This window comes from Anolis carolinensis, chromosome 1 (assembly GCF_035594765.1).
Source record: "Anolis carolinensis isolate JA03-04 chromosome 1, rAnoCar3.1.pri, whole genome shotgun sequence".
NCBI classification, from domain to species: domain Eukaryota; kingdom Metazoa; phylum Chordata; class Lepidosauria; order Squamata; family Dactyloidae; genus Anolis; species Anolis carolinensis.
Window position 1 is genome coordinate 353,265,063 of NC_085841.1, and position 17,656 is coordinate 353,282,718.

General features: G+C 38.4%; 1 protein-coding gene across 1 annotated transcript in view; it reads left to right on the forward strand.

The window, feature by feature from the left end:
• Positions 1-17,656, forward strand: part of akt1 (AKT serine/threonine kinase 1) — a 141,811-nt gene that overhangs the window by 8,068 nt on the left and 116,087 nt on the right. Inside the window, exon 2 of the mRNA XM_062968556.1 lies at positions 16,070-16,226. Within this exon, the coding sequence (XP_062824626.1) occupies positions 16,181-16,226 (46 nt within the window). The 5' untranslated portion in view covers positions 16,070-16,180. The remainder of the gene's footprint in view (positions 1-16,069; positions 16,227-17,656) is intronic.

The following is a 17,656-nucleotide window of genomic DNA, read 5'->3' on the forward strand; positions in this document are numbered from 1 at the left end:
TAATAATAATAATAATAATAATAATAATAATGTGCTATAACTCTGTGATACAACAAGTTCCATCGTGCATCTGTATTTATAAATATGTCTTAATGCTGCAGTGTTTATTATCCACAGTCTTTCAGTTTGCAAACACTCGGCAAGTTTCTTAACCCAAGTGCCCAATTGTTTAGTTTGGTTATCATGAGTGGATTGTATTTTGTACATACAAAACTTGGGGGCTAGAGTACATTATTTGTTTCAAAAATGATATAAACAGGGATTATAGCATTTAAATTAAATGTGACCAACACATGATCCTCCCAAGTGTTGATTAATTGGGATCTCTGTAGGATGATGGGACTTAAGGTCCAGCAGCACCTTTCAAGCCTTGTTAAAATCAAAGGAAGGTATGTCAGTCTGTTCTACCAGTTTTGAACTTATCCTGCCAGCTTTCAGTAGTACCAGTTAAAATATATATGAATGTTTCTCGGTTGTATTTTTGCAGCAGCCCTTTAAGGTAACCCAAGCAGAGAAAATATCTGGCCCAGCTGAGCTTTGACTTAAGCAAATCTAGGACTCTCTGTGTTAATGCTTCAAGTATGTGAAGGTGCATCTGTACTGCAGAATTAATGCAGTTTGACACCACTTTTAACTGCCAAGGCTCAGTGATGTGGAATAATGGGAGTTGTAGTTTATTGAAGCACCAGTACTGTTTGGCAGAGGAAGCTAAAGACCTGGTAAAACTATATCTCCCATGGTTATAACATGGCAAATAGAGTTGTGTACAACTGCATTAATTCTGCAGATGTACCCTGAGACCCATAAGGATCTTTTACATGATACAACTATTTGCATAGACTCCAGTGGGGATATGTACCCAAGAGTCAGCTTGAGCTTACTGGGAATACTTGCTCACCAGTGAGAACGGATGAGGATCCTGTGGCTTTCCAGATATTGCTAAACCATAGCTACCATCATCCTTCATCATTAACTATGCTGTTTGGGACTCATGGGAGTTTCAGTCAAGTAATTCTGGAAAACCACAATTTACTCAACCCTTCTCTATCAGCTGGATTATTTCATATATTTTCAGCTGGGATTCTAATAACCTTAATGTAAATGGCAAAATACACCTCTAACATTTTGATTTGAGAATGGGGCATGCATTCACCAGAACTGAGCCGTGCCAAAGAAACACGTGGGTCCACCTGGAATTGGAGAAATCCAGCAGTTTGCGAGCATCATATGCCATTCAAAGTGAATGCACTTTTTAAAAGTCAAATAGGATTTTTGTAGTTAAAAAAAGAGTACAAGTTTTCTTTTTGTCCTGTATTTATCCATCTGTCCATCTACAGGTTTATTTATACCCCATGTTTTTCCAAGATTGGGACCCAAGGTGGCTCATAAAATTAGAATAAAAATGTGTGTGTTTTTATTAAAAACACAGGAAATGCTATAAGTGCAAGATGTTTACATTTTGACTCTGTGTAATTTACATTTTGTAGTTTTCTTTTATCGTGTTAGGAGCGACTTGAGAACATATTACAAGTTGCTTCTGGTGTGAGAGATTTGGCCGTCTACAGAGACGTTGCCCAGGGGACGCCCGGATGTGATAGCTGAGAGGCTTCCCTCATATCCCCACAAGCTTGAGCTGACAGACGGGAGCTCACCCCGTCTTGTGGATTCGAACTGGCAACCTTCAAATCAGCAACCCAACCATCAGATCAGCAGTTCAGCCAGCACAAGGGATATATTTTAATTGGTGCTATTGAAAGCTGGCAGGATAAAAGTTCAATACTCCTAGTTAAATGAAATTTCATCTTCCCCAACAACAACAAAAAGGGCATTGTTTTAATTAAATACTTTTCAGTTTTGTCAAAGTAAGTCAGAACCTCATGCATGTGGGGGTCGTTTGGTGTCTCTGTTCTAGAAGGAATGGAGATGAGCACCAACCCCCAGAGATAGATATGGCTAGACTTAATGTCAGGGGAAAATCTTTAACTGTTTTCATTCCTTCTTCTAATGAGTTCAAGATAGTGCATGCAGCTTTCTTTCATGGCTCTGCTTATATCCTCAGAATAACCCTGAATGGTAAAAGAGGCTGAGAGAGTAAGCTTTTCATGATTCTCCCAAATCCCTATTTAAAATAGTAACCATTTACACCATGCTATCTCCCAGATTCAACTTCTGGCATTTCCAGGTAAAATATTCTATGGCAATCCAACATGGGATCTAAATTGATACCTTCAGCAATTAAAAAAAATGGTTTTCAGTGATCTGATTAAGACTGTTTTATAAGTTATCACTGAGAAAACTGCAACACTTTGAGAAGTTTTCTGAGATTCTAACGTTTGTCCAATTTGCTATGTGCTGCCTATAATGTATGTTAGAGGATGATGAAACAGATCTACCTGTTTGAGCTTCAGCCTTGATTTTATGCAACTTGGAAGGCTAGGCTCATAATGATTGACATTTGCATTTTATCAGCAATATTACTTGTCTTTAGTAATGGATAACTTTAAAAAACTTTTTCTTGAGTCCTCTTACTGATAAACTACCCTCTACTCTGTTGTCTAGTTTTGTTAATAATGGGCATATCCTCCCTTAGTCAGTTGACCAAAATCTCACTTGATCTGAGGATGTTTTAAGTTTCCTAGTATTTGGGCACATATGGCTAAACAACTTTGGATTTATTTATCCTCTATAATAATAATAATAATAATAATAATAATAATAATAATAATAATAATAATAATAACAACAACAACAACAACAACAACAACAACAACTTTATATACCGCCCTATCTCCCAGAAGGGACTCAGGGCGGTTTCCAATCATAAGAACAACAAGTGCATTACATAACAGTATAATAAACATATTATTAAAACAGATAAAACTATACAATTAAATAATAAATAAATAACACAGCAACCTTGATCAAGGGGACGGGGACCATAGCCATTTGGGATAGATGCGTCTTATACAGTATATTCAAGTCCAGAGATCGGCGGTATACCAGAGTAAATTACTCAAAAACCTGCCGAAATCACCAGGTCTCTCTACTTTTACTTTTTGTGTTAATTTTTCAGATAAAGCTATGGCCCTTACTCTGTTTATCCAATTCAGATAGTCAAAGTATGGAAAACATTAGATAACTTATCAGTATTGAATTGTAATAGCCAACTTTTCAAGTGATCATACAAAATTTTAAAGTGGCCGTACTGAGTTTGCTTTCCAGGTAGAAGATCCCGGGATCAGTTCTCAATATTTCCAAGTAAAGCTGAAAAGCAGTGGTTCTCAACCTTTTTTTGACTAGTAACCACTTGACCAGGGATGATTTTGACCAGGAACCACTCTCCAACATTAGTATCGAAAGGGTTACAAATCAGTTTTTGGTCAACTTTAGATTTGGTGTGGTTATTTGGGGCACTGATTCAGAAAATTGCATTGGATAGACCATCTCAGCTCTAGTTTATGATACAGAACATATGCCACCCAGTAGTCGCCATGTGCTCGCCCACAGAAAACCAGATTTAATCATCTTGAGCTGATGTGGTCTATCCAATGCAATGTTCTGAATCAGCACCTAGGAACAGGCCTAAAAATGAAGAGACGAAGAAAAAAATGGTTGGGCTGTGTTATCTGTAGTAGTCACAGTGGGGCCGTGGACCTTATTTTAGTTCTTGCAGACCACTGTTGGTCCACGGAGCACAGGTTGGGAACCACTGCTGAAAAGGAACCTTAAAATGAAACAGTGCCATATAAAATCCAGATTGTCTGCTCTGAACTGGATTATATGGAAGTGTAGACTCATATAATCCAGTTCAAAGCAGGATTATCTGATTTGATAATTTGGATTATATGGCAATGTAGATCCAGCCCCAGGAGATGGATCACTATTCCAGTTCCATATACAGTTTTCCAGGCTGCTGTTTGTCCTGTTTGTTTTGTAGTTCTGAGATTGTTAGAATGGCACAGTGTGATTTCTGAAAATCTGCCCTGGCGTCTCTGCAACACCTCCAGAAGGCCACTGCAGTGCTGGCATCGTGCCGTGGTCTGTGATTTGCTGGAGCATCGTTTGCTTTCCTCCCTCTTTTGCGTGGGGAAGTTCATCGTGACTGTTCGTAATTGTATGGTGGTACGCATAGTGAAGTGGACAGCATATTCTGACACGTAGATGTGTTTTGGATGGTGGCAGCCTCTTTTAACTTCTTTTTTCCAGCTTCTTTTAACTTCTAATCTCTCTTTTTTTTCTAATGCCTGTGTGCTGCGGCTCCATGTCGAGCCAGTTTGTGCTCTTCAAGTCCTCCCACTCTGTACTCATGTCTCTGTCCGTAACTACTCATTGCTGGTCTCTGCCCCCTGTTTTTCTTGTCACTGAATGAAGAGATCTTCCAGAAAGCCTTCCCTGCCCACACAACAGAATGAACATAAGTGGGAATAAAGTGACAGATAATGTTCTTGTGTCTGAAGGTGTCATACCTGAAAATATACCTTTGTGTTAAAAAGCACTGTGCATGTACTAAAATAAAGGTCACAGGCAATGTACCGGTCGAACACACCTTATTCTGAAATACATAATAATGCTTTTACCAAGAGTGTTGTAATATATTTTGCATTGACTGTCATGGACATGTGCCGGGTGTGTGTGTGTTTGTTTATTTGTTTGTTTTGGTGGCAAGGAAATTGCATTAATTGCAATGCTCAGCTGATGGGATTTTGATTAAAATGGGCAGAAGACCAATCTAGTGGTTTCAATTAGGTTTGGTTTCCTTAAAAGCAGGCCCCGTGAGGCTCATATTATGCTAGACTCGGATAGAAACATCAGCTCTTGGTGGTTAATACTCACTCAGCTATGGAAGCTTGCACAAATTATAGTGACAAGAGGAAGGTGTTGAGTTGTCCTTTCCTTCCAGAATATTTCAGAAGCCAGGAGACCTCTAATTTTGGTGAGCAGCAAGTCAGGCTTCCTTAACATACAATGTTCCCGTATTATATGAAAGCCAATAGGTTTCAAGGGGAAGGTGCCATACTTCAAGTTTAGAAGAGTTACTTTTTTAGAGAGTCATCTTCTAGCCAGTAGGACCAGTTGTAGTACAATAAGGCTATTCTTCTCATGTTGTAGAGGAGTGCCTTAGAGAGCTGTTGAGAAGTTTTAAGAGATTGAAGATGGAATAAGCCTTTTCTACTGCTCCAAAGACTAAGTCACGGAGCAACAGATTTAAACTATAGGAAAAGTGATTCCTCATAAACATTAGGAAGAACTTCCAGGCAGTAAAAGGTGTTTGACAAGGGAATACATTGCCTTGGAGAGTGATACAGTCTCCTTGCGTTTTTTTTAAAGAGGTTGGATGACCATGTATCCTAGAATCATAATGCTGGAAGAGATCACAAGGGCTGACCCCTTGCCTTGCAAGAATACACAATTAAACACCCCAAAACAATTCCATTATTCAATAATTATTCTAAGCTTTGAAGTGGTTGTGAGCATTTCTAGCATGCAGAACAGAGCTATGGAGTCAGAAGTACAAGCGGTCCCCAAGCTACACATATCCGTCTTATCAAGGACTCGTAGTTACGAATGGAGCTGAGAGAACATATCCACCCCTAGGAAGGGAAACTCACTCCTAAAAGAGTTATCATGGGGAAAAGGTGTCTCAACTGAAGCTTTCCCAACAACCCTTATTTCCACAACAAAGCCACATCTTTCAAAATCCAATTATCACAGGGACAGAAAATGAAGTGAAATCTTCTTCTTTTTTTTAAAAAAAATACTTTTTATTAAGATCTCTTTTATATTTTAATACTTTTTATTAAGATTTCTTTTATAAATGAAGTGAAATCTTCTGAACAAGGCCACAGGCAGCAAAAAAAAAAGTGGGGTGTTATCTCTTCCCTATGCTATCCAAAACCAATACATTTATATTTGTTGGAGTTGCACTTAAAATGCACCCGTTTCAACTTACATACACAATCAACTTAAGAATAAAGCTCCACAACCTAGATTGTAACCACTTGGGTACTGCTTGTAGAAGGAATGCTGGATGGTATCAGAAATTGAGATGGTAGAAATAGGTTAAGTAGAATCCTAATGCTTTAATGGTACAGTGTGAATCTTCCCGTAGACTTTTGGGCACATGTGGCAGAAAACTCCAATTTCCTCTCACCAGTGACCGTAAAAACAGACATAGCACATTCCCTGCAGGACCTATGATTTGTACTAGAGACATATTTTATTAGACATAGATAGCGCTATCAATGTTCAATAAAATATGCCTCTCTACCAATGTTATAGGTCCTCCAGATTATACTATGTATACTATACTATTATACTATGTATGTATTCATTTTAATATTAATTTACTTCATGTTTTTATGTCCAAGGCACTATGGTAGTGCAATTTGTAAGTCACCTTGAGTCCCCCCTGGGGTAGAGAAAGGCAAGATATAAATATGGCAAATAAATAAATAAATACTATGGTATGCTTTCATTGAAAGTTACCATAGACTTGCCCTGGAGGACTTAGCAAATTTCCGGAGAAGATAACTCTGTGAATATTTAGGTCCTCCAGGGTGATTCTATGGCAGTTGTTCATTTCAAAAGGGTTTGTGGTTTCTTGCTTTCATGTTCAGAACTGTATCTCCTGCAGATATGTGGGTTGTATTGTGTTAACCCATTCAAATAACGATGTCTATAATTTGCTACTTGAAGTTCCATTCACACAGTCAGCCGAATGGTAGTGTTGGTGTTGGGGTAGAGTTTATTGGGTCAGATGGCTGGATATTTTGACTTGATGTAAAGCAGCATCTTTGTAAGTAATTGACACATGGGAAGAGTAGTTCTCAGTGCTTGCTCAGTGGCCCCCATCACCTATCTCTGTGTTATTCTTTCAGTTCCACCAACTTCTTAGGTATGTTTGGTAGAAGCAGAGAAAGCCAGTGAAAACATTCCTGTCCCAACAGATGTTCAGTGATTGACTATAATGGGCATTTATTTTGTGGCACACTGTCATGTTGTCCTCTTGAGTTTGCATATGGTTCTATTTTTATAGCTTGTCTAATCACTTTTTGAAATCACACTTACCCTTTTTAATTACTTTAATGGTCCTTAAATCCCATTTTGAGAGAAAGATGGGTTATAAATTCAAGAGGTAGATTGCTAGATAGATGACTTTGGTTTGCTTTAGTTTTAATGTTTTATGAGTTGTCTAAATGGACCCAGTGTGATGTAGTGGTTTGAATATTAGACTACAACTATGGAGACCAGGGTTTGAATCTTCACTCAGCCATTGAGTTGGGTGACCCATCCTCAGCCCCAAACAACCCTATGATATGGTCACTTTCGGATTGCCATAAATCAGAAATAATTTGAAGGCACACAACAACAACATAGTAGCCTTGAACCCTAATATTGGGGAGAAAGGTGGATTGTAAATATGGTGATGATAATAATAATAATAATAAAATGATCAGCTCAGTCAGGATGACACTTTAAATCAGACTTGAGACCCAGAACTTTTGCAAAACTGTGGACATAGAATCTGTGAAGAAGAGAGTGGTGGTATAATTAAAAGATGAATTTCTGTTCTAGGAGAGAAAAGGAATTCATATTTTGGGACCCTGTCCTTTCCAAAAGAGGCATGAAAAGACCATGAAGTGTCTGATGTGACCCTAGTTCATTCTTTTCGGATTTAAAAAGTCCCAAGTGTTTTTTCTTTTAAAGCATCTCAGGTTAGAAGGCTAGGGTGAATCTTCCCTTGAAATCCTAGAGAGCTTCTTTCTCTCAAGATGGATAGATCTGCAGTCTGTCTTGATGTACAGCTGTTCTTTTATTGCATAGTTATTCCTTCTGGTTGGAACAAGCAGGGGTTTCATTATATAAAATCAGAAATTGGGCCATGAAAGACCTTTAAAATCAATTTATAGCTCTTAAAAAGCAGCCTTGTGTTAGTGCCATATAGCATAATGGGCACAGTGGAAGGAATAGTTCAGTCTCATCAGCTGGGTTTGGAATGAGAAGGCAAGGTTTTGCACTACCAGAAGGATAAACTAGAGTAATTGTGCTTAAAGTGTAGGTATTTTCTTTGGAATGTTGAAGGATTGTGGCTCTAATTTTGAGGGAAACCTCATGAAAACCTATTTTCTTATCCGCCAGTGATAACTTCATTGTGGTATAAATGTACAGTGGGTCCTCCAAATTCATGGGATCCTGATCCATGATTCCAGCAGCTGCGGATCATTGCATCCCACATTAATGATTGGCAACAACATGAATGCGGACCCTCTGAAGCATGAGTGCTCACCTCACCACAATTAATAAGTCTCCTCTTGGGTGAGAAGGGCAGGATACAAATGCTGTAATAAATACATAAATATATAAATAATATGTCATGATTTTGTCATATCTGCAGCAGGTCCCAGAATGGAGCTCTCCTGGATATCCTCTCTAAAACTGGTTCACAAACTTTGCTAGTCCAGATGTTTGGACTTCAATTCCTGTAACCTTTGAACATTGATCATACTGGTCTGGACATGTCAGAATGGATGGCCAAAATATGTGACAGATGAAGTTGAGAACTCCTACTCTAGCAAGGTGGCCAACCGTCAGACGATGGTTTCAGAAAAGTTCTCAGAAGCCTGCATTCCTTTGTAAGCGGGCTAAAGGCAAAAAGGAGTGGTTTGACATATTTGAGCTCTTATTGCCAGTAACTCAGCCTTAGGAAAGAAATGTCTGATCTTTTAAGAATAGGGACAAAATGTACCTATAAAAGCTGTAATAGCGACAACATGCACCTATAAAAGGGAAGCATCCTAGATTGATGTGTTTGATTTCACCTCCTGAGGTTCCCTCCCCTGTTTTACAAGAGCCTGGCCATCTTGTAAGGACAGGACTTAAGGTTCTCAGAAGTATAGTATAAATAGCCTCCTAAAAATGCGAAAGCTTGTTTGTAGAATACAGTTGGCTCTCCACATTTGCTGGGGTTAGTGGACACCCTTGAAAATGGAAAAAACTACAAATGAAACATTCCTGATTTCTTTAGGTTCTCCAGCATGGCTGTATGGTCAACTTCTGATGGAAATTGGTAAGAGAATTGCCCTGGATGACCTAGACATTCCTGGAAATAACCTTTTAATTAAAACCACAAGTAATCAAATCTGCAGAAGTCAAACCCATAAACATTTCGGGCAGACTGTATTTTACACTAGGGTTCCCCAATTGTGTTCCACGGGGTAGGGGTTTCATGAAAAATCTTAAAATCAAATTCAAAATGGATTTTAAGATAAAGCCACACAAGGCCAATTATTTGATTTATAGTCTCCATAATAGCTATTTTGTGCTACAACTATTGCTATCAAGTACGTTCTTACTGACTACAACATATTTCATGTTGATTCCATATTTCATTTTTGAATTTTTTTTTCTTTCTTGTACAACTTTTGAGATAAAAGACGTTGGGATATTGGGATGTTATTCCAAAAATGCCAGAGTAAAATTAACTGAAAAACTAGATAAAGGAAATTGGGAAATGTATTTGAATTAGCATAAAAATTTCCAGAATATATTTTTCAATTCCACAAATCTGGGATAGAATTAGGATTCAGTGGAAAATAATGTGCCTTCTGAAGGGGGTCACGACTGAAGAAGTTTGGGAACCATTGTTCTACACAGACAAGATTTCCCAGCATTTATTTTTAGTATTTCTGTTGTTGCTTCCTGTCACTTCCATGCCTGAAAAATAAATATGCATATATCATGGGGTATGCAAAGACACTTGGGGAAAAACTGAATTGTGCTACTACTTTTTCTTGTCAAATTTGCAATTTTAAGTAGTCATTAAAGACTACTTAAGTAGTCATTGGAGCCCCTGGTGGTACAGCAGATTAAACCGTTGAGTTGCTGAACTTGCTGACTGAAAGGTTGGCGGTTCCAATCCGGAGAGCGGGGTGGCTCCCACAGTTAGCTCCAGCTTCTGCCATCCTAGCAGTTTGAAAACATGCAAATGTGAGTAGATCAATAGGTACCACTCCGGTGGGAAGTAACGGCGCTCCATGCAGTCATGCCGGCCACATGACCTTGGAGGTGTTTACGGACAACGCTGGCTCTTTGGTTTAGAATATGAGATGAGCACCAACCCCTAGAGTTAGACACAAATAGACCTTTACTTTTTCCTAAGTAGTCATTGGCAAGAGAATAAAACCCTCTTCCTTATGAGGATTCAGTTGCATTGCAGAGATTCTGCTTTACTAGGCTGTCTTTTCAAAACAACTCTGTTTGATATTATTTGCAGTTTGAAGACTTTGACCAACTCATGAATACATTAACACAATATAAAACCCACAAGGAGGCCAAAGCAGCACCTTGTTGACAATTGCACTTTATGGAGCTCCAAGGATGGGGAGAGAGCGGTTTCCTTTTTTCCCCTTCCCCCTTCTCTTGCGTACTGAGCAACCTCTAGTAGAGGCTTCTTTTACATCTTTGCACTTTGATTTACTTTTATATCTTTAGCAGGGCTGCGTCACGTGGCCGCTGGCTAGACAAACAGGCCACACTTACCTCGGGTGCCCCCTATTCACTGGAACTCTAGGAATGGTTCCCAGATGAGGTCATCCGCCCGGCCACTCTTATTTATTCATTTATTTTTATAATTTGTGCCGCCCCCCCTGCTCCCCTCCCCTTGTGAAAGTGTTCTCCTTTATGCAAAATAAATGACGGCAGAGATGAGAATGTTTTCCGGTGGTACGTCCTGCGTGGGAAACGCATGGTGCACTTCTAAGGCCCGGCGTTTTAATTTTGCACGGCTGCATATTAATGAACATACTCTTTTATAGCCTGTTCAGGAGAAAGGATTGCTGTTGGCCAGCGCGCTGCATTGATTCTGCGGCATTGTGGCTCTGAAGCTGTTTCTTCTCCGGGGTGAACTCTGTTGACCCTTGTAAACTATTTAATTTAGAGCAGGGGTTCTCAAAATGTGTTCCTCTCCAGTCTAGAGCAAAGGTTGCTAATACAAACACAAGGCTAGTAGGACAGTCCAGTGCCTTTGCTTCTTCAAGGTAAGAATCCATCTAGCTCCCATGTACTTTCTCCCAAATAAGCATACATGAGATTGCAACCTTATGATGAAGAAGTGTCACAGTTTTTTCCTAGGTAGGGGTCATAGTCATGCATCCTTTCAGGTTTATATGAACTTGAACTCCTAGCACGACCAAATACTGAATAAGGCTGGAAGTTGCAGTGTAACAACATCTGGAGATCCACATGATTACTGCTTAGGCATGTTTGTGTGTGTCTTCAGGTCACGTGTTAAAGCAACTCCATGGATTTTAAAGGAATTCTTAGGTAAGGAATACTCAGAAATGGCTTTGCTACCCTGTTTCCCCTAAAATAAGACATCCCCAGAAAATAAGACCTAGTAGAGGTTTTGCTGAATTGCAAAATATAAGGCCTCCCCCGAAAGTAAGACCTAGCAAAGGTTTTGTTTGGAAGTGTGCCCGCCGAACAGAACACCAGAGCATGCAGGATCGGTAAATGTACGTACCATAGCTTGTTGTACATGGAAATAATGGTAGTAACAAGAAATTCTTGATAGGATTCACAGTTTGTCTGGTTATGCTGGTTTATGATGATAACCACTGTACAGTATATAATAAATGTTCATTTTTTTGTTCAACAATAAATGTGAATTCTTCTTCATGGAAAAATAAGACATCCCCTGAAAATAAGACCTAGAGCATCTTTTGGAGCAAAAAATAATATAAGACACTGTCTTATTTTCGGGGAAACACAGTAGTCTCTCCTCTGAAATATTGCCTATAGCAAAAGGTTTTCATTGGAGATCTTCTGTCCAAGTACAAACCAGGAACGATCCTGTTGAGCTTCCTGGAGCAGGTGGGATTCTGGTGCCTTTACAGCAGGCATGGACAAAACTTGGCCCTCCAAGTGTTTTGAACTTCAACACCCATGATTCCTTACAGTCGTTTTTGAAGTCCAAACCACTTGGAGGGCAGAAATTTACCCATGCCTGATCTAGAGGGTCACCTGTCCTCCATCTCTAGGTTTGGCTTCTGTTTGTATGTCTGTTCACATCACTTGCAGTTGAGTGGTTTTAGCTGGAAAGCATGGGTGGAGGTGTTGCTTTATTTTGCATAGTCATGTGTTGACCAGTGTTACAGTCATGATCCAGTGAATGCTTGGTCATGACTGAAACATTGCAACTTTGGAAAAATTTTGGGGATTATGTGGCATTTTACTGCTTCTTGTCTGTTTTGAGATTGATAGTAAGGGAACAAAATAGTGTTGGTTCTGGCAGGAAGAAATGCAATATTTTTACCATATATGGTGGAGTCTTTCTAAGATGTTGCAATTTCAGAAGAAAATAGTAAGCACAATGAAACTTATTTGATATTGTAAGATACCATTAAGCCACCATAACTTAACTTTTTCTTTTTTTGGATAACATACCCTTTCTGAATCTGAAGAAAGTTGTGGACTCCCTCTCTTGAAATACTCACATAAAAATACAGATTGAGTATTCTTTATTCAAAATGCTTGTGACAGAAGTGTTTAGATTTTGGATTTCTTTTTAATTTTGGAATACCAGCATTTGCATATACGTACATCTTGGAGACAGGATCCAAGTCTAAACATGAAGTTCATGTATGATTAATTATACAGATCGCTTGAAGGTAATTTTCTCTACAGTATTTTAAACAATTTTGTTCATGGAACACAGTTTGTATTGATTGAACCTTTGTAGTTTTTATTTGTTTTAATGTTTGATATGTTCTTAGTGGTTGGTTTTTAATGTATAGAGTTATCTGTTGATTTATGTTTGTATGGCGTGGAATTGTTGCCGATTTATATGCGAGCTGCTCTGAGTCCCCTTCGGGGTGAGAAGGACAGGGTACAAATATGGCAAATAAATAAATAAAAAGTTTATGATCTGTTATATCTAAAGAGAAGAGAAGAAAAGGTGCTTGTAATCAGTCAATCAATCAATCATTATGTTTGTTATTCTAGCCAAAGGCAATGACAAAGATCCAAAAAAGTATACAGAACAAAATATTCAAGAGTTTTAAAAGTACAGAAGAGTCACTAACCAAAGTTATTATTAAGCTCATATAAAGACTAAAAACATTTCAAGTTACAGGTAAATTTCTGACATGAAAATCAAATTAATACTTTGAGTCTCCATAGCAATTTGGTGTTTGTTTAAAGCCGTGATGCTGTGGGTGAAAGAAATGTTTTTCACTATTAACATTTGGGAAATCCCGCAGCTTGGAATTTGGTGCTTTGTTTGGGGTGTGTACATTTCTTGAAAACAGACTTGGTTCTTTTCCTTAGTGGATTTACATTCATTTACATTCACTTGTGCTAACAAGTACCAGTTGGGAAGTTTCCTTTTATGGGAGGAAGTTACAGCCAAGAATTATTGTTGCTAAGGGGTTGAGATGTGTTTTGTGTTATGTTGTGCGGTTTCTTTTTATTTCTAGAGTAGTAACTATGGGAAAAGGATCCGCTTTCCGTCAAATACTGTTTCTTAAAATGACTCTATCTTTCGCACTCACTTTTGGATTGTCTCTTTCAAAAGAGGCGCTCTTTTACTCCCTTTTGATTTTTTTTTAAAAACTGAACTTATTTAAAACCTAGCAACTATTTTGCTGCTGCCTTATTATAAATGTTCTTTTTTAGTATAATGTTAGTCCCTTGTTTTGGAAAATCCCTGAAGTTTTTTTCCCTTTGGCCTCAGTTCATCGTGTGATTTTAGGCATGCCAGTTCATTTTGGCCTAAGCACTCCAGGTATAATACAAGAAAAATAAGGCTCACCTATATGTTTAGGACCACCGCTTCACAGACTTAATAACTTTCAACAACATTAAAGACAGTTCAGCCTATTATCGCTGTCCCTGACGAGATCTCGCCAGTAGGTCTCCTGGTAGTGAATGGGACTATTATTACCCAAGCATTTCATAACTTTAGTTAGAAGTTCAGGCCATCTAAATTTATAAAGACAACTTTTCCATTGAAGACAGGATTTTGGAGGTAGGCTATGGTCAAAGTATGGATACCAGCAAATCCCAGCCTTTTTTTTTTTTTACTATGCTTATCTTTTGAAACAGACCAGTTTAAAATGTGATAGAAATTAATATAATAAATATACTAACAAGGAAGAGGAAGAAAGCCAGATTGGCGTAGTGATTTGGGTTTTTGGATCAAAAATCTAGAGATCAAAATTTGAATTCCTGCTCGTCCATGAAAACCCATTGTGTGACCTTGGGCAGACTCTCAGCTCCAGAAAACCCTATGGTACTGTTATATCTTTTACAGTCAGCCCTCTACATTTGCAGTTTTCACTTTTGTGGATTTGATGAATATGTTCACTATAGGAATCTTGAGGTCCTTCAGCCTATTTTGCTACTGTGGAGGGCCATATAGAGAACTCTTCTAGGCATTTATAGGTCCTCCAACATGATTCTGTGGTCAATATCAAGTTTAAATTGACTATACAGTTGCCTAGAGGGACCTTGAAATTCCTGGATAAAAATAGTGGTTTCTTATTTGTGGTTTCCCACTTTCACAAGGATCCTAGGTCCCCAAGACCCTCAAATTTATAGCCTTTTTGTGTGATAGCATTAGTGGTCTACAGAAGTCATTCTTTCCTTTGGTCATAAGACCTTTGTGATTCAAAAAGCTGAAAATACGGAAGAACAAAATTGTGTTGCGGTCCATCCTGTCTTAATACTTCAGCCAGTTTACCAGCTGTTAGGATTTCTGGGGGTTGAAGGCCAAAACATCTGGGGACCCACGGGTTGAGAATCACTGGCTTAAGGAACCTCAAACCAGAAATGGTAGAGAGTATAGAAGAATTTTGTAATGTATCTAAAGTGTGTGGGGTTTGAAAATTTATATACAGATTTAAGAATCTAGTTGTTCATGGCACAGAATACAAATTACATTATCATAGAATTTTCAGGGATCCCTTCCCCCAAATCAGTATATACAAATCAAATGTTTTCCAAATTTGTCTTCTATCTTCTGTTTTCTGTGCCCTCCTTTTCCTCCTCTTGGATTCTGCCCCTCAAATTATGCTGGAAAAAGACATTGTTTTTTGAGTATGTGGCTCTAGGAAGTTGGACGGGTGGCTGGAATGCACCAAAAGTAAACATGTGCCTTTCTAATCCGCATGTACCAGGCTGCTTTGGAGCAGAGTCCAGGCAGCTCTGTGCTTAAGTTCTGATGTGCTTGTTTACCAAGTGACTCATAACTTGGTATTTGCCTAACTTGGGATGGCAGGTGAGTTAGCTCAAAACTCAGTTTTCAGGTGAAGCCAACTTCAGTAGTTTCATGTTAATCGAGCCTTCTTGTGAACACATTCCTAAACTTACAACAGCTATAGAAATTTCAGCCAAATTGTTCATCACACAAGTCTTAAGTACAGCCATTTGAATGTTGGAACTTGGGCTCTTTTGTACTGTATATTACTGTATATTCCACTTTAGCTGTTATCACTATTTGTAGTTTGAGGAAGAATCATAGAGTTGGAAGAATCATTCAGTCCAATATCTGCAAATTCTGGGATTTTGTAGGACGTTGCCATGATTATCCACATGGAATTGTAACTCAGGTTGAGCATCCCGTGTCTGGGATTCTGAAATCCAAAAATATTTGAGCAGTGCAAGAAAGGTCTGCAACTTTAATTGCTTCTTCTATAATTGCTTCTCTGAAGGTTTCCAAGAGGGGAAAATCGCTTCTTTTTTTGGATCCAGTATCTTCAGGTTCATGTAGTTGCAACTGTTGGGAATTCTTGTCATGTGTGATGACCATCAAATGGTTTGTCAGTATTCAAATACTTTAAAGGTTTTTACTGAAGAAGCTTTATCTAGAGCTGGTTCTCAATGAAACGATCTCCCTTTGTGAACTGTTTCAACCTTCTGAAATCCCCAAATAATTATAATTTTTATTTAGAGTCTTGCTCTCTACATTGGTGTGGTCGTACTGGTATCTCAAAAATCAAAAACCAAAACCAAACTTCTACCTGCAACATTGTTAAGTGTTGTCTTTCCTTTTCCATTTCTTTCTCATTAGGAGGAGTTGAAAAAGGGGAAGGAGGAGGAAGGGGAGAAGAACTATTTTCTGTGGAGGTCAAGGAGTGATCTTTAGTCATTGAACGCTAGCTGAAGAGACATTTTCGCCATTATGAATGAAGTAGCAATAGTGAAGGAAGGCTGGCTCCACAAACGAGGTAAGTGCCTTATTCTCCCATATCTGGAGAAATGCCATAAATGTCTTTTTGTCTCTCTGTTTGCATTTTGGAGCGCACATTGTGCATTATGCAATGTAGAAATGTTGTGTAAATTTCACAAAAATTGATGAAACCACTGAACTGTATTCCAGTAACCCAGTGAAATAGTACAACACTAATAGTCAGTAGCTTGAATGCTTTATTACTAATGCTGTTCCTGTACACCACGGGTTGGAAGTTATGTGACCCACTAGATGTTGTTGCTGGACTGCAAAACCCAGCATTCCTTGTTGTTACCAGCGTTGGCTAGGCTGCTGATAGTTGTAATACCACATCATATAGACATCTCTATGATTGTTAGCTTTACTGTAAATGCACTTCTGTGCAATGACAGATAGCTGTACCAGGATAGAAAGGCCAGTTATCTCTTTTTCTTTATACTGGAGGGGAACTCTGATCATACTGCTACTTCAGTAAATTGGTCACATTTCTAAGAACTGGCAACCACAAATAAACAACAGAGGTTTCAAAGCTCATAGCAGGATTCCTTTGAAAAGCAAAACAAAAAACCCCTGCTGAAATTGTAATGGGCTAAGTCTGACCTTATGGAGAAAACATATTCATAACATTAAGAGTACTGTTACTTCTTCTTAATTAATCGGCAGTAAAATCATTTCAGAGTCAGAAAGTTCAGAAGTGTTTATATCACTGGTCACAGGTTGGCTCTGGTCAGGGACTTAACTATGAGTAGTCGGAGATGGGGTGTGTTTTGGTTTTAGGTATGGCTCATTCTGTTTTAAACTACTTAAATTGTATAGTTTTCAAACTATATAGTTTTTAAGATTATGAGATGCTTTGGGTCCCAATACTGGGATAAACGTTTTTAAACTATCGTTTTTAAGGTTGCAGGTTTTTAAATTGTATCGTTTTTATGATTATACGTTTTTTAATTGTGTAGTTTTTAGGTTTGTGAGCCGCTTTGGGTCGCAAGCCTGGGAGAAAAGTAGGGTACAAATAAATGATGATGGTGACAAAGGGACAAGACCAAACGTTCTAGCACTGAATTCCCCAGAAACCCAGGGTTCTGGAGGAGGTTACTAGACTTTTCACAAGATACAGCTGAAAAACAAAACAAAACTTTTTTTCAAGTTTTAGTATAGGCCTATTGATACCACAGTTCCCTGAGAACTGAAATTCTTTTCAAGGGTGAAAAAGTTGAGAACATCTATTGTAGCGTATTTAAGCTTAAAGTTCTTATTGCTAATACAGTAGGTTGTCATGCACATGTCTATAAATTTTAGCAAAAACCTGAGTCAACTTATTTGTAGGTCAGTGTAACTACTGTACTTTAACACACCATTCTTATTTGTGGGTCCATGTAACTATATCTTGACACACCAGCCCAGAGGATAGTCTGTCCTGGAAAAACC